The 23,115-nt window shown below is 45.8% G+C and overlaps 3 protein-coding genes across 6 annotated transcripts in view; 1 reads left to right on the forward strand and 2 right to left on the reverse strand.

Moving 5' to 3' along the window:
• Positions 1–3,169, reverse strand: part of POFUT1 (protein O-fucosyltransferase 1) — a 16,213-nt gene extending 13,044 nt beyond the window's left edge. Inside the window, exons 1-3 of the mRNA XM_075900849.1 lie at positions 2,883–3,169; positions 1,807–1,928; positions 495–677 (exon numbers count right to left, since the gene is read on the reverse strand). Of these exons, the coding sequence (XP_075756964.1) occupies positions 495–677; positions 1,807–1,928; positions 2,883–3,075 (498 nt within the window). The 5' untranslated portion in view covers positions 3,076–3,169. The remainder of the gene's footprint in view (positions 1–494; positions 678–1,806; positions 1,929–2,882) is intronic.
• PLAGL2 (PLAG1 like zinc finger 2) lies at positions 3,056–17,711 on the forward strand. Of its 3 annotated transcripts, XM_075900847.1 has the most exons (4): positions 3,056–3,194; positions 7,552–7,633; positions 7,717–7,939; positions 9,081–17,711. In XM_075900847.1, the coding sequence occupies exons 3-4, from the start codon at positions 7,740–7,742 to the stop codon at positions 10,297–10,299; spliced, it is 1,419 nt and encodes a 472-aa protein (XP_075756962.1). In that variant the 5' UTR covers positions 3,056–3,194; positions 7,552–7,633; positions 7,717–7,739; the 3' UTR covers positions 10,300–17,711. The 3 variants fall into 3 exon arrangements, with proteins under 3 accessions (XP_075756962.1, XP_075756961.1, XP_075756963.1); XM_075900846.1 differs by having other exon boundaries at positions 7,552–7,939; XM_075900848.1 differs by lacking the exon at positions 7,717–7,939.
• Positions 17,712–19,837: 2,126 nt separating this feature from the next.
• Positions 19,838–23,115, reverse strand: part of TM9SF4 (transmembrane 9 superfamily member 4) — a 32,060-nt gene continuing 28,782 nt past the window's right edge. For both annotated transcript variants that reach the window (XM_075900836.1, XM_075900837.1), the window contains exons 17-18: positions 22,866–22,955; positions 19,838–21,925 (exon numbers count right to left, since the gene is read on the reverse strand). In XM_075900836.1, coding sequence (XP_075756951.1) covers positions 21,776–21,925; positions 22,866–22,955 — 240 coding nt within the window. In that variant the 3' untranslated portion in view covers positions 19,838–21,775. The remainder of the gene's footprint in view (positions 21,926–22,865; positions 22,956–23,115) is intronic.

A 23,115-nucleotide genomic window follows, 5' to 3' on the forward strand; every position in this document is an offset into this window, starting at 1 on the left:
TAAGCTCTGCAAGCCTTAGCTCTGCAGGCTGGCAGACTGGTTTATCTGCTGGTTGATAAGTCTCCTGACCAGAGCCTGCATCTGGCAACCCAGCCCCTCCCTGCCCCACCCTCTGCCCCCAAACAACATACCCAGACTCTCTGCCCCCCTCTCTTGCACCCATTCCCCCTCCCAGATCTGATACGCCAATCTGCTGCCCCAGACCACAATCCTCTTCTACTCTAGGTCACATCCCAAACCTCTGCACTAGGTCACAACCATCTCCTTCACCCAAACTCCCTCCCAGACACCATTCTCCCTCCTGCACCCCAGTTCCTTACCCCAAGCTCTCCTCTGCACCCAACCTCCATCTCAGACCCCGCATGGCCTCCATTAATATCATGGAAGAGTGCGGCCCTCGACTACTTTCCAAAATCTGGGAGTGGCTCCCTGTCAAAAGTTATTGCTCACCCCTGCTCTTACTTAAACTAGCAGAACAGGAGCGAGACACTTACCTTCATGGGACAAGTCTTTTTGTCACTGCTTCTCTGAGCTGCTGCTTCAAAGCAGTAAGCCACTCGCTTGCCAGGAGGCCAGTGAATGGGTGCTAAGCTCTTCATAAAGTCCTCCAAGCTGATAACACGGTGATATTCTAAGAGAGGCTCCATCTTGAAGTATTCCTTGTAGGAAACATGCAACTGTGAATGAGAGAATGAGATCTGCTTACTGCAAATGGAAGTCAGTCCAAACATCACCTAATGAGTCATCAAATGCACCACTAGCATCCAGATCAGCCTATGAGAGGCACCCCAGTGAACAACAGCTATCTCTGGAACTTTTATACCCCACTTTCAACAGGTTGACACTTTTTATAAAAGTAACACTGGCCCATTACAAAAGGTGGTAAAGTTCAGGGATAAGAGGACTAGACAAGAATTGTTTGAACAGCAGCTGATGCAAACCACTCAGTAATAATGTTTTCCCGCTAGGGATGTTAAATTTCAATTAATTAGCTAATCAAGTAGTCGATGGAATTTCCATCCACTACTCAATTAGTCGATAAGGAGGGTGCCCGCTAACCCGCTGCGTGTCTCCCTTTGAAACGTACAAGAGCTGCCCTAAAGACTCAAATCCTCTAGATGTCCACGGAAGAGATTCAGTGCATGCAAACAGCAGGACAAGAATCCCCAAATGCCGCAGCAATGTGTTTTAGTTGGAGGGACCATTTCTACAGGCACAATGGAAATTCAGTCCCCACAATCCATTCAGACCTTGAAGTCTTTGTTGTAACCACCAATAATGGGACCACTTAGTGCCGTTGGCAACATCTGTCCAATAGCAACTACTCTGAGATTGTCAAACTCAGGAGTCTCTTTATATATTGTGTATCAGCACATCCTCTCTTCCAAAATGCAAGCTCTCTGCAGCAGAGGCTCTCTCTATTTTGTGTCTTGTACATCATGGAGTACACTGTCAGTTCTTAATAAACATCAATAATAATGCTGAAAAGACAAAACCCAACTGGTTTCCACATTTCAAAGCCAATAACCTGAGTTATGTTAATATACAACCGGCCATACGGACGCTTGTCTCCCTAGACTATTAGATTGCAAAGTGCTTGGAGCAGAGACTGTTTTTTTCCTTTATGCATGTAGAACATTTAGCCTGTCTGGGCCCACTTGTTATATTAAGCTGTGCTGAATGTATTAATCAGGAACGTGTACGTAGCATTACAAATGTACATGCACCTGACAGGTAGCGAGTGGAACATGAGTTCGTTTGTAGAGAACCCAACATGAAAATATCAATGGGCTGAACAGGACTCACATTGGTATAGGGAGGCTTGTGGTGTCGGTATTCAATCCAGGGAGGAACAGCCAGAGTACGATTCAGCATCTTGGCAAATGCCAAGGAGCCCAGGAAATGATCCGCCTGGTTCCCAAATCTCCCTAAAAAGAGTGACAAGCACTGGATTTATTGGCTTAATCAGGAATGCCTATGTTGCCACACAGACTCATTACAATCCCATACTCTCCCCCATTTCTGTGTCATCACAAAAAGCCATGGGGGGGGGGCCCAGCGGGGATGGGAAGATGCTGGGGGACCGGGGGATGCTGGGGGGCTCTGACGGGAGGGCCCAGCGGGGATGGGGAGATGCTGGGGGGCCCAGTGGGAATGGGAAGATGCTGGGGGGCCCGGAGGGAGGGCAGGGGATGCTGGGGGGGCTCTTATAGGGGGGCCCAGCGGGGATGCTGGGGGGGGCCCGGTGGGGGGAGGGAGGATGCTGGGGGGCTCTGATGGGGGGGGCCCAGCAGGGATGGGAAGATGCTGGGGGGGCTCTGACGGGGGGACCCAGCGGGGATGGGGGGATGCTGGGGGGCCCAGCGGGGGAGGAGAATGCTGGAGGGCTCGGTGGAGATGGGGGGGCCAAGCGGGGGAGGGGGATGCTGGGGGGCCCGGTGGGGGGAGAGGGGATGCTGGGGGGGGCTCTGACAGGGGAGGGGGCCCGGTGGGGATGGGGGGGGCCGACGGGGAGGGGGGATGCTGGGGGGGCCGACGGGGGGTCCCAGCGGGGAGGGGGGACGCGGGGGGGCCCGACGGGGGGGCCCAGCGGGGAGGGGGGACGCGGGGGGGCCCAGCGGGGAGGGGGGACGCGGGGGGGCTGACAGGGGGGCCCGGCGGGGAGGGGGGACGCGGGGGGGCTGACGGGGGGGCCCAGCGGGGAGGGGGGACGCGGGGGGAGCCGACGGGGGGGCCCGGCGGGGAGGGGGGCCCAGCGGGGGGGCCGACGGGGGGGCCCAGCGGGGAGGGGGGACGCGGGGGGGCTGACGGGGGGGCCCGGCGGGGAGGGGGGCCCGGCGGGGGGGCAGGGAGCGGTAGGGGTCGGAGGGGCCCGGCCTCACCCATGCAGGGGCAGTAGAGCAGGTACCCGGCCGGGTCCCAGGCAGGCGCCGCCGAGCCGCTCGCCGCGAGCAGCAGCAGGAGCCGGAGCGCGGGGGCCCCCATGCTCGCGGGGGAAGCGGCCGGCGGGCGGCCTATCCCGGCATGCCCCGGGCTCCGGCCCGGCAGGGGCGCTCTAGCAGGCGCGGGCACCATCGAGGCGGAAGGAGCGCGAGCGGGCGGGCGGGCGCGGCGTCACTCCCACAATGCCCCGCACAATGGGGCCGCCAGGGCCTGAGCCGGAGCCGCGCCTGGCGGGGCCCGGGGGCAACGGGGTGAGTGCGGGGCCGGGGGCGCGCCCCGGGGCGGGGGAGGGGCCTGACAAGCCACGCCCCCCCGCGCGGGCCGGTGCGGGGGGGGGCCCCGCGCGAGGAGCCGCCCCCCCCCCCTTTGCGTGGCCAGGGAGCCGCCGGCTCGAGCCTGAGGGGGCCGCGCGGGCAGAGGCGCGAGCCCTGAGCCCCGCCCCCGAGCTCGCCTCAGGGCCCAGCCAGCCGCAGGCACGTGCCCCGCCGCAGCGGCCCTGGAGCCCCCCCCGCGGCGAGCGCCTGCCCCAGCGGAGCGAGGGGGGGGGCGGCCCCGTGGGATTCGCTGTCAGCCCCGTCCCGCGGGGCCTGCCGGGAGAGCGGCCTGGCCCCGGGGCAGCGTCTACACTGGCGTGATGCTCCGGAAATGCTCTGAACGGAAAAGTCTTCCCCTTCCAAGCGTTGGCGGAACAGCCCGTCTAGATCGGCACCGACGCTTTCGCACAAAAGCACTTTCTGCAGAAAAGCGCCCGTGCCGCTCTAGACGCGCTTTTCCGCACAAAAGTCCCGATCCCCATTTTCGCCAGCCGGGCTTTTTTGCGCAAAACAAATCTGAGCTGCCTACCCTGGCCCTTTTGCGCAAAAGGACTTCTGCCCGAACGGGAGCAGCTCCGTATTTCCGCAAGAAGCCCTGATTTCTTACATGAGATCGGCAGTGTTCTTGCGGAAAGTCAAGTGGCCGGTGTAGACAGCTGGCAAGTTTTTCCGCAAAAGCAAAAAAAAAAAAAGTACCAGTCTAGACGCAGCCACAGGGTGGGGAAGGCTTATTGCTGCTTGGCGTTTCGATTTAAAAAACAAAACAAAACCACTATCCCCTATCCATAAAGTACATGCTAAATGGATTAAATTCAGATCTGTAGTAGTTGTAAAAGAGGAATCCTCCTCTGATAGGGCTGGTAAGGGGATGCTGTAGCAATTGGTCCTGGGGCCCGCACCATTTAGCATGTTCCTCTGTGATATGGAAGTAAATACTAAATCGCTCCTGATAAAATTCTTTAGCGACACCAATGGTTGCAGTGGTAAATCAGGAGGATGACAAGGCCATCATGCACAACACAGTCTGGATTGGTTGGTAAACTCTGCCCATTCCAATACACTGTTTTTAATACAGAGTAAAGTTATATAGATTAGGAACAAGGAATGCAAGTCATACCTACAGAATGGTGGGGGAGGGAACTGTGCCCTAGAAAGGATTTAGGGATGATAGCAGACAAGCAAACAACATAAGCCCCTGCTGTGATACTGTGGCAAAAAGGCTAACGTATTAATTCCTTTGATGTATAAACAAAAGTATAATGAATAGGAGCAAGGAAAAGCTATTTTACCTCTGTATACAGTATTAGTGAGACACATACTAGAATACCGCAGACAATTCTGGTATGCACTTTTTAAAAACAATGGTGAAGAATTAGGATGCAGAAGAGTACAAAATGATTCAAGAGCTGGAAAAAAAATGCCTTTGTGAGGGATTTAAAGATTTAGCTTGTCAAAAAGGTTGAGGTGATGATAGTGTATAAGTGCCTTCATAAGAAGATAATGGGGCACCTGCTTACATGAAATTTGGGATTCCTGAACACCATGGGTAGGGCCCTACCAAATTCATGGCTATAAAAACATGTCACAGACCACGAAATCTGTTTTTTGTGTGCTTTTACCCTATACTGTACAGATGATATGGGTATGCCGCCATTTCTCAGAAGGGAGTTGCAGGGGAATATAAAGTTATGGGGCGGGAGGAGAAGGGTTGCAGTATTGCTTCCCTTCTGCACTGCCTTCACAGCTAGAGAGTTGCAGCTGTTGGCAGGGCACCCATCTCTGAAGGCGGCAGCACAGAAGTAAGGTGGCAATCAATGTTCCCTCTAATTTTTCCACCCTTGTGCGGAATAAATTTTTGTATGTACACCCAGGCATGTGTGGATATGCATCATCAATAGAAACACATGTTACTGGCTATGGTAGATCTGTTAATTAGATGGATATTTGAATCTCTCTTGGCCTGTCACCCAAGCACACAGCTTACAGGGCACAGTGATGACAATACCATTCTATGTCATCCTTCTGAACTGGTGCTGGTCCTTGCAGAGCAGGGCTCCCCACCAGCAATCACTGTGCTCCAGCTACCCAGCTCTGAAGGCAAAACCAACACCGTGGCAGTACCGTGACAAACCCCCCCCCCCCAACTCCCTTTTAGGTCAGGACCCCTACAATTACAACACTGACATTTCAAATTTAAATAGTTGAAATAGTGACATTAACAATTTTAAAAATACAATGACCTTGAAATTTGACCAAAATGCACCATAAATTTGGTAAGACTCTAACCAGGGGAGAGAGGAGAGGGCACCAGCCCATTGCTACTGGGTTTGAGAGATGGGATACCATAGTTCAGTGGTCCCCAACCTTTTGGGGCTGCCAGGTGCCCGGGGGTGGGGCCGCGCATGTGTCGCGCGCCCGGGGCGTCACCGTGCATGCGCCGCACACCCAGGGCGGGGGCTGTGCATGCGCTGTGAGCCCGGGGTGGCACTGCGCATGTGCCGGGTGCCCCAGGTGGGGGCCACACATGCGCCGGGTGCCCGGAGCGCAAGAATGGCTCAGGCCGGCCCTGGTCACTAGGTGGGCAGACATAAATGCCCCAGCGGGCACCGCGTTGGGGACCAATGCCGTAGTTTGTTTCTTGTTCTGTAATAGGTGTCTGATACATTTTTCAAGTTATATAAATAAGATTTTTCTCTTAGTATGACTTCAAAACATCATGCTTTTTAGATACTAATTCTCCTGAAGTCCTCCCATCCCCACTATTTTCCATCTTGTCTGGAGAAACCATTTGCAGTTTGATCATGTAGCCAGGTGCAACTGCTGTCTCACGTATTTACAACATTCACTGGGGCTCTGTCTTAGCAGAAGGATTGGTTCTTTCCCTTCCTGGCTGCAGATCTGGCCCACATCTGGCATTGCTGTTGATATGTGGGTACAGAGTTCCTCCCTCATATGCATTCATGGAGAAGAGGTTAGAGAGTTTGATGCTATTTTAAGAAGAGTTTCTCATGCAGCTAAATTTAAAGGAAGAAGATATACTCCACTGTGACTTTGGTGAAAATAGCTATTCAGGTTAACCCTTCCCCTACCACAATAGGTTATGGAGATGTACAGGAAACTGAAGTGAAAAAAGTGGCCAGACTGCAGTCAAATCTCAGGAGCCTCCTACTAGAGCTTGCAGTGACAAATCAATATGAGTTTTAATTTACTAGCAGAAACCATCCAAGAGGAACCAGGAAATCCATAGAACTATAAGGATACTGCCAAATGTTTAGTTTTGCTGAAGAGCAAATATTTAAACTACCCATGATGATGTGAAAGGTCGGGTCAGAGGGTAAGAGGGGAGTTGTCTGTCATTATAGCAAGCTTGTAGAGCCAGATAGTCAGGAACAATTCCACATGTGGTGGAAAGAAAATTCTAAGACTAATCAAACTCTGAAACAGAGGCAGGTTACATTAGCCTCCCTCAGTGGATCATATGTGCTCGTCTTAGGCCCTGGTGGAACACTCATTTGCTCTATGGGAACTGCCCTTGGCAACTGACCAAACTGCTAGACAGCTGTAAAATACAAACAAAAAACATTAAATGAGAATTGTAGAATTTCTGAGATAGGTGATGCAGGACAGGAAGCCCAGTTGACCCACCATCCAGAGTAAATAAGAGAGACATATATAAAGAAAGGGACTAGGATAAGGAGTGGCTGTTAGTGTGAAGAAGCAGTGAGAAAAAGGTGACAAGCTTAGAGGAGTAGAGGCATGGCCAGCCAATATGTTTAGAGGAAATGTATACACCAGCCCACAATGATTTGTAATACAGTAGTTATATGATCAGATAAGGGCTATTGTGGTGGAAAGGTCTAACCCTCCTCTCATTGTATTGATACAGAATTAATTCAAGTGCCTTTAGAACCCCCTGACTGAGATTAAGGGAGGAAGAGGACTGGTAGGAAGGTGACCTGGGGTTTGAGAATAACTCTCTCTCTCTCTCTCATTGGCAGCACTCTGTGCTAAGAATGTTCCAGCCTGTTAGTAAGATTTCTTCTCATGGGGTGCTTGATTGGGTAGCATGGTTAACCTCACATCCAGATCTTACCAGAATGGAAGCATTCTTAAACCAAACCATTGTATCAAGCCATGTTATGTTGTGTTGTGTAATCAATGGAAACAGGAGAATTTCTTAAGTCAGTGGGCCAGCATAAATATGAGTGGCTTTATACAGAGGTATATGTGTACCTGTTTGGGTGCACAGCTGAAACCGTGCAGTATACTCACCCCACTTGTTCTGTTGTTTCAGATGAAGATTTCTTGCTGTTAAAGCCATATAATTGTAAAGGTTCCAGCTGTACTGGGACATTGTAACATCAAGTCATCCACAGGTATGAGTTCTGCTTAACATGGCCCTGTTCTACTAGGCCTGCCATGACTGCATTTTTTACCAGTGTTCCTACTTGGATTCAAGATGCAAAGCAGGAGGAGGAGGAGATGGGCTGGAAATTAGTCTCCAGGCAAAGGGGTCGAGAGGCTGAAAGTCAAGGGAAATGCCAGTGTGAAATTTCTGGGACCTCCTTTACCAACGTGGACAAGCTGAGAAGTCACACGTTTGCTCATACGGAGCAGAGACCTTACAACTGTCCTCAGCTGCACTGTGGGAAGGCCTTTGCATCCAAGTACAAACTCTATAGGTAGGTGACTACGCTGAGTATCTGTCAATTCTCTCCCATCGTAGGACAGGGAGAACCCCACTACGCTGGGGTTATGACATATCTATTGGCAGGGTGGAGGAGGGAAAACCCTTGCTATTTTGCAAGTAGTTAAGTTCCAGGTGTTACCATATTTGGAATTTCTTTAGCCCCTTCCACCTGAAGACCTCACTTTAGTTAAAAATTTTAGGCCCAGGATAAGTATTCTCTGTTTGTGTTTCTGAAACTGTGCTCTGTAGAGCCCCAGGGCTCTGCGAGACATCTCCACGGGCAACGCGAGGTTAACTAACTGGAAACATCGATAGGTACAACACATACAATCAGTGGACCTCTGGGGCTCCACATAAATTTTTACGCATGTAAAGGGCTCCGGAGCCCAAAAAGTTTGAGAACCGCTGCTCTGTTTGATTGAGGAGGACTTTGAGTCACACAAGTTAATCTTACAAAGCAAACAGTAGAAGGCCACGGTATTAAAAATCTTCCTCCTGTGCTTTAATCATAAGTCCCTGGCTACCATTCTGAGTAACCAGCCACCAAACACCAAATTTAAATGCTGAAGAATAGGATGGGATCATTAAATTTGCTAAATGAGGTCATTATGAAGAAAGGCTGGATTGATTAAGGTTTGAGAGAGGCTAAAGAAAATTCCATCTGTAGGTTTCAGGTTAGAACTCAGCCTGAACTGGTATTGACAGATGCTTACTACCCTCTGGCTGCTGATGAAATGCACTACTGGTCTCACTCCAATCCCCAGGAGACAAGTATCCAACACAAAAACTACCATAGTTGGCACTAGCTATTTACCCTGGTTGGTAGGCTCAGTTGAGAAGGCAAGAACTGACTGAAAGACTACAGTATACTCTTCTTTCAGGACTGAAGCAACTTAGAAAGGGTATTGTCAGGGAAGTTTGAAAGGCCACTACTCATGATCCTTTACTGCTTTTGTGGATGGAGGATTGGTGGTTCTAAAGCTTTCAATAAAACCCCTTTAAAAACAAATTTCACACAAGATTGTAAACAAAAAAAGGCTTTGAGGGAACATTGGGAGAGCTTGCAAAAACAGCACTTACTGTGCTGTGTTGAACATTGTCCTAATTGTCCTTCTCCATTTTCCTCACACAAGGCACATGGCCACACACTCTGCTCAGAAGCCTCACCAGTGTATGTACTGTGAGAAAATGTTCCACCGGAAGGACCATCTCCGTAATCACCTGCAGACGCATGACCCCAACAAGGAAGCTCTTCACTGCCCTGAGTGTGGCAAGAACTACAACACCAAACTAGGCTTCAGGCGACATTTGGCTATGCATGCAGCTGCCAGTGGTGATCTGAGCTGCAAAGTGTGCTTGCAGACATTTGAGAGCACTCAGGTTCTCCTGGAACACCTCAAGGCTCATTCCAGGAGGGTGTCTGGTGGAGCGAAGGAAAAGAAGCACCCTTGCGATCACTGTGACAGACGTTTCTACACACGTAAAGATGTGCGGAGACACCTGGTGGTGCACACAGGGCGGAAGGACTTCCTGTGCCAGTATTGTGCGCAGAGGTTTGGGCGGAAGGACCATCTGACCAGGCACATGAAGAAGAGCCACTCCCAAGAACTGCTGAAGATCAAGACAGAGCCAGTTGACATGTTGGGTCTCCTAAGCTGCAGCTCCGCTGTAACAGTGAAAGAAGAGTTGAGTCCAGTTTTATGTATGGCATCCAGAGACATGATGAGTGGTAAGAGCTTTCCTGGCATGCTACCTATGGGCATGTACAGTACACACCTCCAAGCTATGCCAAGCTCAGGGATGCCCCATTCTTTGGTCCCCACCTCTCTTCCAATGGGAATGAGTTATCCTCTGGAATCTTCTCCTATCTCCTCCCCACCACAACCTCCTCCGAAGTACCAGCTTGGATCTACCTCATATTTACCTGAGAAACTACCCAAAGCAGAGGTGGAGAGCTTTCTGTCAGAGCTGCCTGGCAGTCTCTCTCTCTCATCTGGTGAGCCTCAGTCGTCCTCGCCTCAGTCAGTAACTCTGGATGAGACTCTGCTTTCCAAGAGCCCTGCTAATCTTTCAGAGGCTCTCTGTGCTGCTAACATGGACTTTTCTCATCTTCTGGGCTTCCTCCCCCTGAATCTTCCTCCATGTAGTCCACCTGTGTCATCAGGAGGGCTGGTCATGGGCTACTCACAAGGGGAAAACCAGCCATTGCTCACCACTTTGCAACCTCAACCTCAAGAATCTCCTGGATCTGGAGGCTCCCTGAACTTTGGTCCTCTTCATTCATTACCCCCGGTCTTCACCTCGAGCTTGAGCACGACCACCCTGCCACGTTTCCACCAGGCATTCCAATAAGATGACTGTGGCAGTGGCGAGCAGATCGTCCCCTCGTCCTTGCTTGGAGAGCCTTGAAAATGCACAACTCTGATACTTCCCCACTGGGATGTGAAAGCTTTTGAAAGCTTGTTTCAGACGGGATGATTCTGGTGTCTGGAGGGAGCACTTGTAGACTGGAAGAGCAGCTATCCCTGTGCATGTCCCAGTCCTGTTTTGTGAAAAGGTTTCAGCTGTCTTTTTTTTAAAAAAATTTTTAATCTGTGAATCGGGAGCCACACTTAGCACTGACCTTCCCTGAGGCTTTGGAGCCTTGTTCCTTTTTGGGAAGGGGATTGAATCCAAGGAGCTGGGACTGTTTTAGCTTGGGCATACTTGGACTAACCTTTTGAAGAGTCCAACTTCCATTTTATTTAAACACATTGCAGTTCTGATATTAAAGCTAGTACCTGCCGGTGAATCTGGAGGAGGGGCAAGTTCAAAGATGTATCCCTGAGGGAGCAGACAGGGAAAGAGCTGTCCTTTCCCTCTACCCTCATACCGTCACTTGTACCGCTTATGCAACTTTGCAGCAGTGTTAAGCAATAATGATAGCATCAATACGATGGATTCAGATCACCTCATTTCTTTTTGAAGAGCCATCAGCTTAGACTCATTACAGTGAATTTTTTTAAACACAACGCGAGTCTTTCTGTCATTGCAAAAATAAGAGGCACCGATGTACATTGGTTTTGTATCTGGTGTAGCTAGAATACTGTTTACACAATGAAGTCAGATTGCACTGATTTCTCCTCTTCACTGGTCACATTTTTCCCCCATGGGGAAAATAAACTGACTTGGACTACTTCAGTCTCTGCCATTTTAAATGGTAGTTCTTTGCACATTCCCTTTGACTTTCATGTGTGTCAAAGAGGGATGGAGCAAAACTTAGACAGGTGGCTCGCTTTTGTGGTGTATGAAGTGAGCTCTTTTTAAAAAAGAAAAAACACCACAACCACACAAATCCTGCCTCTATCTTGGAAACCAAAGCATGTGAAAAAGCAAGGTTTAGCGCCAGTAGCATCAAGTGTTGTCTGTCATACAGGAGACCCAGTTTTGGGAGATGAAGGAAAGGGTAGGAGCCGACATTCCCACCAGTTAGCCAGGGTCAGTGCCCTCCTGGCTGAGCCATAAAGCAGTGTCGAGACCTTTTAACCTTCGTAGTGGAGTAATAGCAAGAGTCAGGAGAAAACAAAACTGGCCCTAGTTTTGTTTACATATAGTCACTGTATTTGAACTGTTTCCCCAACACTAATTGTCCTAACTATAGCTGAAGTCTCTGGGATTACAGTCTCCCTTCCTCTCCTCCAACCTGGAGTTGTGGGCCTTTTTTATTTCTCCTTTCTCCTGCCATACCTCCTGAACCCGTGGGTGCCACTTCCCTTGTTCTCTGTCATCTGCAGCCCTCGAGTTTGCCTTTGTGGAACCTCCACCTGATAGCAAAAAGGTTAAACTTTCAAGGGGCAGTGGACTCAGTCTGATTAGCACTGCATTGTCTCCTGTCCATAGTGTGCTCAGTAGCTCAATCTTGGATATGTTCAATACAGCTGTTTGAATGCACATCTACAAACACAGACATGCAGTTTTTTCATACCTCAGCATGCAGAAGCATCCGAGGTAAAGATAATCCAGGGAGTTTGACAGAATTCTTTACAAACCCTCAAAATACAGATCTACCTCTATCCTGTTATTTTAACTCGGTAAATGAAGTCAGTTACTGTCCCCATAACATTCTCTTTCCCAAGAACGTGTCCATTTCCATCTTCAAATGACACATTATTTGCCTCTGTCTTCATCTATTTGTCTCAACCCTACTGCGTGCAATTGCTTCTGTTTATTTGCTCATAGGCCTTGCCGTTCCTACACTTTACTAAAAAGTTACAATAAATCCTTGCGTAATGTCTTCCTAACCGCAACTGTACCTTGAAACATAAGTAGTGATAAACCTTGAAGCTTAGCTAGTAAAACTGCAAATACTACTTTCATATAGCGTAAGTGTTACGAAATATTTACCTCGGCAATACACTGTGACAATGAATTCTGTGGATTAAAAGTAGTACTTCCTTTTATCCATTTTTAAATGTTGCCTTTCAAGTTTCAGCAAGTGCCTTCTTTTAATTTGGAAAAGATGATCTCAGCTGGTCTTCTCTTAACCACTCATTTTTAAATACCTCAGTCACGGCTCCTGTTCTCTTTCCAAATTAGTTTCACAATTTCCTCTTTATGTGATTCTTGGCTTTAAAAAAAGTAAAGAAAGCAAAAACAGGAAAAAAACTTGATCAAAACTGAAAACATTAGATTTATGTAGTACCATAATAAGTTTTCCTTGTCTTTCTATTTCAAACATCTGATTTTTATTTTATTTTTTGCTTTTATTGTGCTTTGAGAAGAGGTCTTCACTGAAATATCTTCAGTAATAGCCAAGTCTAGAGAGCAGCAAATGTATCAGTTTTCTACAAATATTTTCTCAAAGAATCAGTGGAATTCATTTTGCTAGTTTTTTGCATCACTTGGTTTGCTTTCCATGGCTATTTTAGCAAGCAAGTTCATATAGAAAATGAACCAACATCAGGGAATATATTAATGGAAACCAAGCCAGGAATTCAAACCAACTGTTTGCACTGGGAACTTGATGCAAAGATTCATCCTGACCCGTAGTAGGTTCTATTGACTTCAGTGGATATTGGATCAGACACTAAGTTTGCAGATAGTAGAGTAAAATGTCAAGCGTTGCAAATACCATTGTGGACATAGAAATAATGTGAAAGAGCTAAAGAGCTGGGAAATAAGATTCATGTGGGACGTGCAAGTTAAAACATCTTGGGGGGGAAATATTAAAGGGGAGACATTTGGAAAGCACTATCGCAAAAAAACTAAAGCTGTTAGAGGACAGCAAGTTAGATGTATGTTTACAATGAAATGATAAAAGCCCTGTGGAATAATTAGACTGGATAAAGCAAAGCATCAGTTCATCAGAGGAATACATTTCTATAACTGATAAGAACCTCCTCTGTAATAATTTTATTTATACATATTTTTATACATACATATATATATACATACATATATATATACATACATATATATATATATATATATATATATATATGAGAGAGAGGGGGGGGGCAGAGTTTACATCCCTAGTCTTCTACCACTCAATTGAATAAGTAAAAAATAGGGATGAGGCAGAGAAATCCAAAGTCGACATCAAAACCTGAGAAGTGCTAAGAATCTACAATATTTGGCTTGCTGAGAGGTAGAACCCATCAATCGACTTCCTTACTCTAGCCCTGCATTGTGCTTGACCATGCTGTGCCCTAGAGTACTGTATGTTTACAGACACTGCTGTACCAGAAGTGCATAGACGAAGTTTCAGAGGAAAGCAATTAAAATGGTTAAGTGGCTTGAGGGGCTCATCTTGAAATAGACACTTTGTAATGACCTTCAGAATGTGAAGACCCAGGAGAGGAATTACTGAGGGTAGTACAAGGGGATTAAATTAATAAAAAGGAAAGTTTAGGTTGAATAGCAGGAAGGACATGTCACAGGACCTGTGATAGTCACCCAATGGAAGATAAAATTGAGCTAGTCTGAGCGGAATCTTATCAAACATACTGTAAGGAATAATCCTGCAGTGCCAAGGAGATAGGCTTCTTGGGCCTTCCCAATTTCAGATTTCTAAAACTAGGAGAATACAACTCACCTAGATCTTTTTCCTGAGGGTTACAGCTGGTTCAATAATCCTTCTGTGTGCAGGTAGCTTAAACAGGAAGAAACTATGTCCATTATTTTGCATTTGTTTATGCTAAATTTCATCTGCCACCATGTTAGCCACTTATCTGGTTTTGCTAGATTCTTCTCGAGTGCCTCATAATAGGCTCGCTCTTTAATCTGAATAATGTGGGGGGGGAGGGAATCACCTTGTTCATCTTCTTTTCCAGGTTAAATAGATGGTAGATTAGATTACTTTTGTTTGGAAACTTGGCTCTTCGTTCTTTAATTCCTTCAGTACTGACAGGTGAACAGCAGCTTTCTAGATGACTAACTTGTAATTCATGTTGAGTTTCCCCATTACTCCTTTTCTGACATTGCTTCTTCACCTTCACTGCCTGGAAAAAAAAATCCTGCCATAGGCAATTCCCATTGTTTTCTATGATAAAGACTGGTGCAAAAATCATTTAAGATGCTTTCCCAGTTTTCCTACATACTGGTCATCCCTTTTACTCCCTCCCAGACTGATTCTCTCATGGACTCCCTCTTTGTAGTTAATTGCTTTTCTGGTTCCCCCTTAACCAGATTTTAATAATATTTTCCAGTTGATCCAGGCAGGAAGTTGTTTTCTTTGTAATGATCTGACTCAGTAATTATGCCCATAATCCAACATCTTCACCACTGATAGGAACAGCAGAAGTCCTTTTAAATAACAATAGTTTAGACTTATTGGCCTTGCATACACAAATCCTGCACCATTTGGACAACTCGTATCCAGAACGTTGTATGCTGGGAACAGATTATTGTACAAATTGATTTAGTTTCCCTAAAACTATAAATGCACTTCTACAAATCAGAGTAGAGCCTGCTTTTAGTGAAATAGTTTGTATAGGACTGTTGATCAAAAGCCTCATCTAGGTCTTGCCATCTAGCTGGTCAATATTTCTTCATCTCTGCTACTACAGCCACTTGTATGATTTTCATCCTCTGTGATGTGTCAGCAGTAAAGTTGATACCTGGGATTCTAAATATGGTTCGTTTGCTATTTATAGTCAGTGTTGCCTAGTGGACAGCACACTGGATCAGGACTTTGGCAACCTGAGTTCTGATTGCAGATCCACCACTGGCCTGCTGGTTGTTCACAAGAAAGTCACCTCCCCTCTCTTTCTCAATTTCCTTATCTGTAAAATGGGGGTGATACTTCCCTTCTTTATAAAATCCTTTTGATTGAGAAGCAGTAGGTAAGAGAGGTGTTAAGAACCTAAGCATTCCTTTCTTTCACAGGACTGCCTTGTTTCCAGTCCCGGACCAGTGTTTCCAATGTTCACAGACCTGTCCCAGGTTCTCACTATACTGCCACTTATTAGTTTGTGTTTGTCTACCTTAAATATGTAGAGTGACTTCCATTTCATCTTCCTGTTCTAGGCTGTGTTCTCTAAGCATGGCAGAAGATTACAAACTAGAACCTTCTTTTAGAATCTTACTGTACTCTGAACCATGCTGATTTGACATTCTTATTTTATTGGTGACAGCAAAGGCAAGATCTGTTACCTACCAAGGTAGTTTGTTAATGTACATCCATTCAGTATAAATACCATCTTCTTCCCACGCTTTCCTAGACGGCAGCTCACTGTACACTTCTTCCTCTCTATAAAGACTCTAACTTGAAGGATTTTACTAAACCTTTATAGTCACCAGGAATACTAGACCCTCATAATGGAGAGCATACAAGAACTCATCACTTTAGTTTTTTTTTTTAGCTTTCCCATTGAAAATACATTTTGCTTCTTATGTTAGTAATAGGTTACTTGAAACTATATATAGTGTTTTAGAAGAAGAAAAGAAATGAGTTGTTTTTCCTCCTATATGAAACCAGGTGCCTCAGTTCTTTTGTAGGCTGTTCCTTGCCCCTCCCTGCAATCTTGCATCCCACCAGCCTCGATCACAAAGTGAACTCAAAGCTTGGAAAACAAGGAAATCATTTCAGATTATGTTCTCACAACACGTCACTAGAGAAACCAGCATAAGGCCACATCTACTTACCTGTGGATTGACACTGGAGATGGAACTTCTGGCGTTGGATTTAGTGGATCTAATAAGTACCCGCTAAATCAAACACTAAGGGCACCCCTGCAGGTACTCCTACTCCTTGTGAGGAATATGGAAAGTCAACAGGAACATTTCTCCCATCGACCTCCCGCTGTGGGGACTGCACCAAACTTTAAGGTAAATTGACACCAGCTATGCAATTAACATAGCTGGGGTTGCGTATCTTAATTTGAATTTATTCACTAGTGGTAGGCTTGGCGTGAGTGACCAGGAAGCTTTAAAGCCCAACAGAAGAAAATAAAGAGAATGTGGGATTTTATTTTCATTTATTAAATAGGGCAGTTGCACAATCCAAAGTCAAAGCATCTGAACTTATTTTGTAAGATAAGTGTATTAACAATTTTCCCTCTCCACTGTATTCTTAGTGATTAACACAGGTACTGCACCCTGAAAGTGTTAACAAAAATCAGAACAAACAGGTCTATTGCATAGAATATGCTGAGATGATAAAGGGAAAGCTCCATGTGAAGCAATTTCTGCAGTACAGGAATAACCACAACACATCATTCAGAGAATGGGTCCTAGCTGAATTAAGTATCCATCTGAAAAGACCAGTTCACATTTGGCATTTGCACCAGCAAAACAGAATTTTCTTCTGCTTTTTGTTGTTCCTTTTCAAAGTAATGTACCATTAAGGTTTCCCCTTGTGGAATTCACCCGCACATCCTGCTCAGAGATGCAGCTTTTGGCAATTTCGGGGAAAGAAATGACATTCAGGTTCTTTGAGTGCTGAAGTCTGCATGGCAGATTTGATTACTTGTGCTGAAAGCCTCATGTCTTGAGCTTATGAGTTTTCCCCACCCCTTTTTTTTAGTGCATCATTAAGTTCTTGATTTTTTTTGTAGTTTTCCCTAATATCTAGGAGCTGTTTTAGAAAGTTTGTAATGTTTGTATCAATATTTTACTTTAACAAGGATATTTAACTAAAAAAAGATTTGCCTTAGTGTAGGTTCAAAAACTGGGTGGTGATAAGAGGGACAGTGCAGGGAACTTCTGGAAACCACCCAGATTCACCCCTTGAAGTAGTCAAGCTCTGAACCTGCTGCTGGAGGAGAAGCTACAGTGGCCTTCACAGCCATGGTAAAGTCAGGCTGAACTCTGTCACCAGTGAACAAATTCTGCCTTCAGGTCCCAGTACGCAGGAGTGGGGCTTCTGAGGGCAGTATTTGGTCCAAAGGCTGGGAGCATGAAAAGCAGCAACTTGGAATTTCTCAGCCACTGTCGCTGAGGTGGAAGGGAGTGAGCCACTAACTCCTTTTACCAGGGACACAGCCACCTTGTCCATGCTGCCATTCCTACAGCCACAGCTGCCAAGGCCAGCAGCTTCCCCTCCTTAAAGCTGGATTATTTGTAAAGGAAACTTTCTAGCACTTTTCTACACAGTGAATAACCTCTTTATCAGAGTATTTTTGGGCTTTATATAAAACAAGGTTTTGAATTGTAACATATCAAGTGCCATTAGGAAATGTACAGCTCATCTGTTAAAATTAGCTTTTCCATTGTCTTACAGAATTAAGTCCAAGATGAAAGGGTTTTTTATAATGAAGTTGTTTATTAAAAATGTTTGAACTGTCTGCCTTGAGCTTGCACTTTTTCTGGAGGCTGGAGCACAGGGTAGATCGCAAAGCTCCAATTCCCTTCATGGATGTGGTTGTGCTTTTAATTTCTGCTTTCACATATATGGAGCACGTCTGAGCAAATGGGTGAAAACACAGTTCTCTCACGTGTGCCTCTGTTCTTTTGGGGGCTGGTTCGGTTTATCTTGTGCCAACGAAGTGACAAGAACACAGCATTTCATAGGCTTACATTTAAACACCCTGATTAAAGCTATAGCTACCAGCAGTGCTGAAACAAGACTGTTGCTACTAAGGCTCTAACACCATTTTCCTGACCAGAGTGAACAAAACTCTTGTTTACTTTCGAGGATGCATACTAGCTAAATCCCCCGGCTATATCGTACAGTCATAGTGGGGAATCTGTTTAACAGTTATCAATGCAGTATCAACATGTAGCGTAGCCTGGAATTGTACTCAAGCATTGAATGAGATTAAAATGTACTTAGATCTGACATCCACACTGTCACACCAAACCATAGCAGGGTGTTTTCACATTACTATCCGAGGCCTGCTTGAATTTGTAGTTTAGACAAAACTTATACAACATCACAAAACAAAACCCATTAAATGTTCAGAACAAGATTGGGGCTAGTCAGTTTGTTGGTAATGTCAAAAACTGGTATGACATCTTCTCAATAGGTTCTGCTGAAGCTTTTAAATCAGGAATCAGAAGTTACCATGGAGAAGCCTGGAAGCACCAAGGTGTGTCCTGTGTAACTGATTCCAATTGGGAACCTACTTGGGACATTAAACTACCACCGTCTCAAACAGCACTGTGCGTAAGACAACTAAAAGCACTGCAAAACTAAAGTTTCATGGTACCTATTACATGGGTGTCATCTCTATTTTACATAGCTTCCCTGGGTCACTGGTTCCACACCCAGCAACTCATTCGCAGAGCCAGAAATAGAACCTACAAGCCTGAAACTAGTCTTGCTTTAACCCATATGCAGTCCTCTCTCAGAAAAAGCTAACAGCTCTACAACTGACCCATGATTTCCCTGTAAGTGAAGAATCCAGCATCTTCCCTGTTCAGAAACTATAAAGCCGCCTGCATTTCTTAAAAGCTTCACTAGCCCAACAATTGTGCCCAGACAAAAATAACTGGGCATGGAGGGAGGCACCGTGCATCCTATCAGAAATTTCTCTTTCTGAAAGAGTCTGAAACCTGGGTTAGTCACTTAGTACACTTCCAATTGCTGTTTTCCAGTCTAAAGAGTGCAACGGGAACTCCAATAGAAGCAACCACATAACTTCCGTTGGGGCTTCTGCAACATTGTTCAGTCTGGAAAACAGCAACTCTACCATGTGACGCAAACCATTAATTGATCTATGCAAGAAGGCAGGTCCAGATCTAATTTTCTTAGCTTACAGAACTTTGCAGGGAGAAAAGAACAGGAGGCAGAGAAGTATCCCCATTTTACTGGTGACAGACCTGACAAAGAGAGACTAAGGATACGTCTAGACTGCGCGGGGGGGGGGGGGGGGGGGGGGGGTTTGCGGGATACCACTGGTATCCCGAAAAAACTCTGCTGCATCCAGGGAATGTGTTTGCTCTTCCACTTTTTTTTTTTTTTTTTTTTTTTTGGCAGAAGAGCAGACATGCTTTTTTGGAAGCCCTGTCTTCCTCGTTCCATGAGGAAGGAATCTTCCAAAAGAGGTTTTTTTCCTGAAATTTGGCCCAGTGGGGAGGGGAGGAAGGGAGTGCATTTTGCGTACTTTTGTCCAAAAAAAAAAAAAAAAAAAAAAGTTGTGGTCTAGACATAACCATAGTGATTTGTCTTACATCAAACTGGAAGTCAGTATCATAGCCAGGAACAAAACCCCAACTTCCAGATCTCTGTTCTGGCCACACAAAATTGTGCCTCAGTATGAGGAACATGCTGCACTGGGAAGAGCCTAACTTTACAGTGACTTTTGCAGGAGTAATTAAGTTAGATGTTCTCCCTAAGCAGAGCCACATTGTACTTCCTACTGCAATTCCACTTCGAGCTTTATTGTCTTTTAAATAACAAGAGATTGTATCAAAACAGGTGTTATGGGAGAGGAGACCATGAAAGGCTGCTCACACAGGACACTAGGACAACAGGACAATGGCATATTTATTTACAGTCGGACACAGAATACATACATTAATTAAAAATACAAAGAATAGAATACAGATAAAACAGTATGGAGGGAGGGAGAGAAATTCATGCTAGCTGAAACTCTCCACTAGGAAATCAACCAGAATCTCAGAGAAAAATATTTCAAAACCAGAGATTACTAAGGATCCCACACCACAGGTAATAGTGTATCCCAAGCCCCCTTTCCATCCTTGATTCTTGGCTGGGTAATTGAGGATTATTAGGTGAGATGTAATGCAGAGAAATTGAATGATTTGGGATTCTAGTTCTCCATTCTTCTTGCTTGGGGAACAAAGGGTCACCATTGAAAGTCAGAACCATTTAGACAGCCTCAATGGGGACTGCTAAGGTGATAGAAAGCCTCAAATATACTTGACTAACTGTTAGCAACACAGAGGGGTTTTGTTAAGAGTCTTTGAATGGTGCCTGTGACAGAGCAGAATATTTGGGGATTTCTGTCATATTAAAAAATAAAACATTCTTATAGCCCTGACTAAAGTCACCCCATAGATATGGGGATGGAGGGAGGCTTCACTGCATTTGGGGACTAGATTTGCTAGTAGCCATAGCTTTGTTTTCAATTACTCAATCGTTCAAATGTATTTTAAAACATGCCTCCCATGGCCACAGCCAGGCCTCCAGCCATGGGAAATGAGGAATCCCCTATAGAATATCAGGAATTATTCCAGAGGGATCATCCCATTTTTCAGCAAAGAGCGGAATACAGGTCACTCAGGTGTGACTCTTTCCTGCTCCCTGGAGGCAAAGTGTCTAAGAACAGAAGACAGCAATTGAGAGCAGGACCAGCCAAGAGACAGAGCGTGTGGGACGCACACCTCCCCTTTAAGAAACAGAAGAGGGAGGAAATCCTCAAGAACCACTCACTCCAACTCCTCCGGCTGTTTCCATATGGCCTACATGCGATTTGTAGTAGACGTGTCCCCACATGGAAGCAGAGATTTCATGGCACTAACGCAACACTGTAACGAGTTTCTCTACACAGGGCTTTACCCAGCCTCCGAGCCCTCTCCCAAGAAGCGGGGCTGTTCTGCTTCCTCATATGGCCAGTCAAAGCAACTAGTGGAACAAAACCATGTGTCCCTCAAATGTTCTCCAGGGCACAGGGTCTTGTGCTCTAGAACCAACATGTGTTCACGCCGCCTGTCGTATGCCATGTTCTGATTCATCATGCTGCCACTAAAGGCGACTCAGCTCTTCCAGAAGAGAATCACTTCTGCCCGTCTCAGCCCCTCCAGTTTATGCATCTGGGATGGCATATGCTGTCCAAAAGTAGGGGGAGGGAGAAACAATGCAGAGGCTTATGGTTCTCAAGCCCTCTCAGAGCAAAATTGCACTTGCCAGGTTCTCAATGGCACCTCCATGGAACTGTAAACCAATTGGAACTGAAATTGCTATAGTCAAAAGCATGCCAGATTCACTCATGCAGGAGAAGCCTTCAAGATCCTCCTCTCTCACTGTGGTCTGAAGCACGCTCCACCTCTTCAAAGGCAGGAGACAAACCCTGTGTGGTATAGGTCTGAAAACGCTCCCTGAACTCAAGTGCCGTAAGAGCTGAAAAAAGTGTTTCACAACTGTTTCCATTGCTGTTTCAAATTCATTCATTATTCAACATAAAAAAAATGAATTAGCAAAAAAGGGACTCTGGAATAATGAAGTTAAAATCTACATACCCCACCCCCCAGAAGTAGTCCCAGAATCCATGTACGCTGTGCCAAAAATTACATTCCAAAATGAGGAGTTATTATTTCTCTCATCACGCCACCATTGGGTTTTGTTTCCTTAAAAGAACTGGAAAAGGATCCTCCCCGCTCTTCCTTTCCTTTCCAGGAGGAAATGCACACAGAGGTATCTGCTTTGTGCTGAGTCTATGAATCTTCAGTCTATTTTCACAGCAGCGTAGATCTTACGGACAAACATGTAGGCTGCGTAGAAGCCAATGGTGCCAGTGAGGAGCCAGAAAGACAGGACCATGAGAGTAGTGTAGCCAAAATAGAGTAGGGAGGGAATGAACTCAACGATATCCAGCTAAAATAGATGAGAAAAAGCAAAGTGAGGCTAAGTACAAAGTGATGCTAAGAGTCAACTCCCTAGCTCAGTCAATGGCCTACTCTTCCACAAGCGAGCGTCAGGGGAAGCAGAGTGAAAAAGGAAAGCACGAGGAGTTGAACATAGGAGCTAAATTCCTCTTCCCCTAGAATACAGCGCTCCTTTCAAGTCACAGCTGGGATCCACCAGAAGAAAGAGAACAGGTAAGCCAACCCGAATTAATTTCACCCCACCTGGTGATGATCCCGCCAAGGTAGGATTTGAGAACATTAGGCAAATATTAGATTACTCCCCATAGATGAATGCAGGCCAGACTGGAGTCTCCAAATACACCATTCAAGTGCAAGAAGGTTCAGGTAATTAATAGAATTGTTTCTAGGGACACAAAAGTGCACTCAACAATTGGGGGGGGGGGGGGGGGGGGGAGTGAGGGAGAGAGATACTGTCGAAAATAGCCATGTACAGTAAAACTCCAATAGTCCGGCACTCCTGATAGTCCGGCATCAAAATGGCAAGAGCCTAGTGAGTGAGCTTCGGCAAAAAAAAAAAAAAAAAAAAGAGTCACAAGTTAACAGCGGCAGCAGCTGAACTAAGCAAAAAGGGTAAAAAAAGGCTTAAAAAAATCTAAACATTACAGTATACTGTATACAGTATGTACAATAAAAAGGGTTAAGAACACTTTATATACTGTATATAATATATACAGTATATATATAAGCTGCTTATAGTACCTCCTGATAGTCCGGCATATTTGATAATCTGGCACCACCTAAATCCCATAGGTTCTGGATTATCGGAAGTCTACTGTACTGACAAGTGGATGGACTAGAACCAAAATGACCCAGTAGGCCTTAACTCTTCAAATTCTACTACACTCTCAGGACAGGTAGAACTTTTACACAGTGGGGATGGACAATACCTTATTCACAAAGTAAAAGATGGCATAAATCAATACGTAGAAGGCAGATCCTCCAGACACCAAGAAGGTCCTCCACCACCAGCGATAATCCTGACAAGATAGAAGAGAGACTGCATTATTGCAAGTTCATTTTCCTCTGGGGCTCCTAGGTAGATATGACCCATATTGCCTCTTTGGCCCACGTGGAATATGAATTATCCCCACACCAGGCAGGTTACTGCCTTTCTTTATACAACAAAAACAAACAAAA

This window comes from Pelodiscus sinensis, chromosome 18, assembly GCF_049634645.1.
Source record: "Pelodiscus sinensis isolate JC-2024 chromosome 18, ASM4963464v1, whole genome shotgun sequence".
Taxonomy (NCBI): domain Eukaryota; kingdom Metazoa; phylum Chordata; order Testudines; family Trionychidae; genus Pelodiscus; species Pelodiscus sinensis.

Bases quoted from the DNA above. Each gene is read 5' to 3' on its own strand.
- PLAGL2 (XM_075900846.1), top strand. From the start codon at position 7,677: ATGACTGCATTTTTTACCAGTGTTCCTACTTGGATTCAAGATGCAAAG. The intron at 7,940-9,080 runs GTAGGTGACTAC...TCCTCACACAAG, and splicing joins TCCAAGTACAAACTCTATAG to GCACATGGCCACACACTCTG.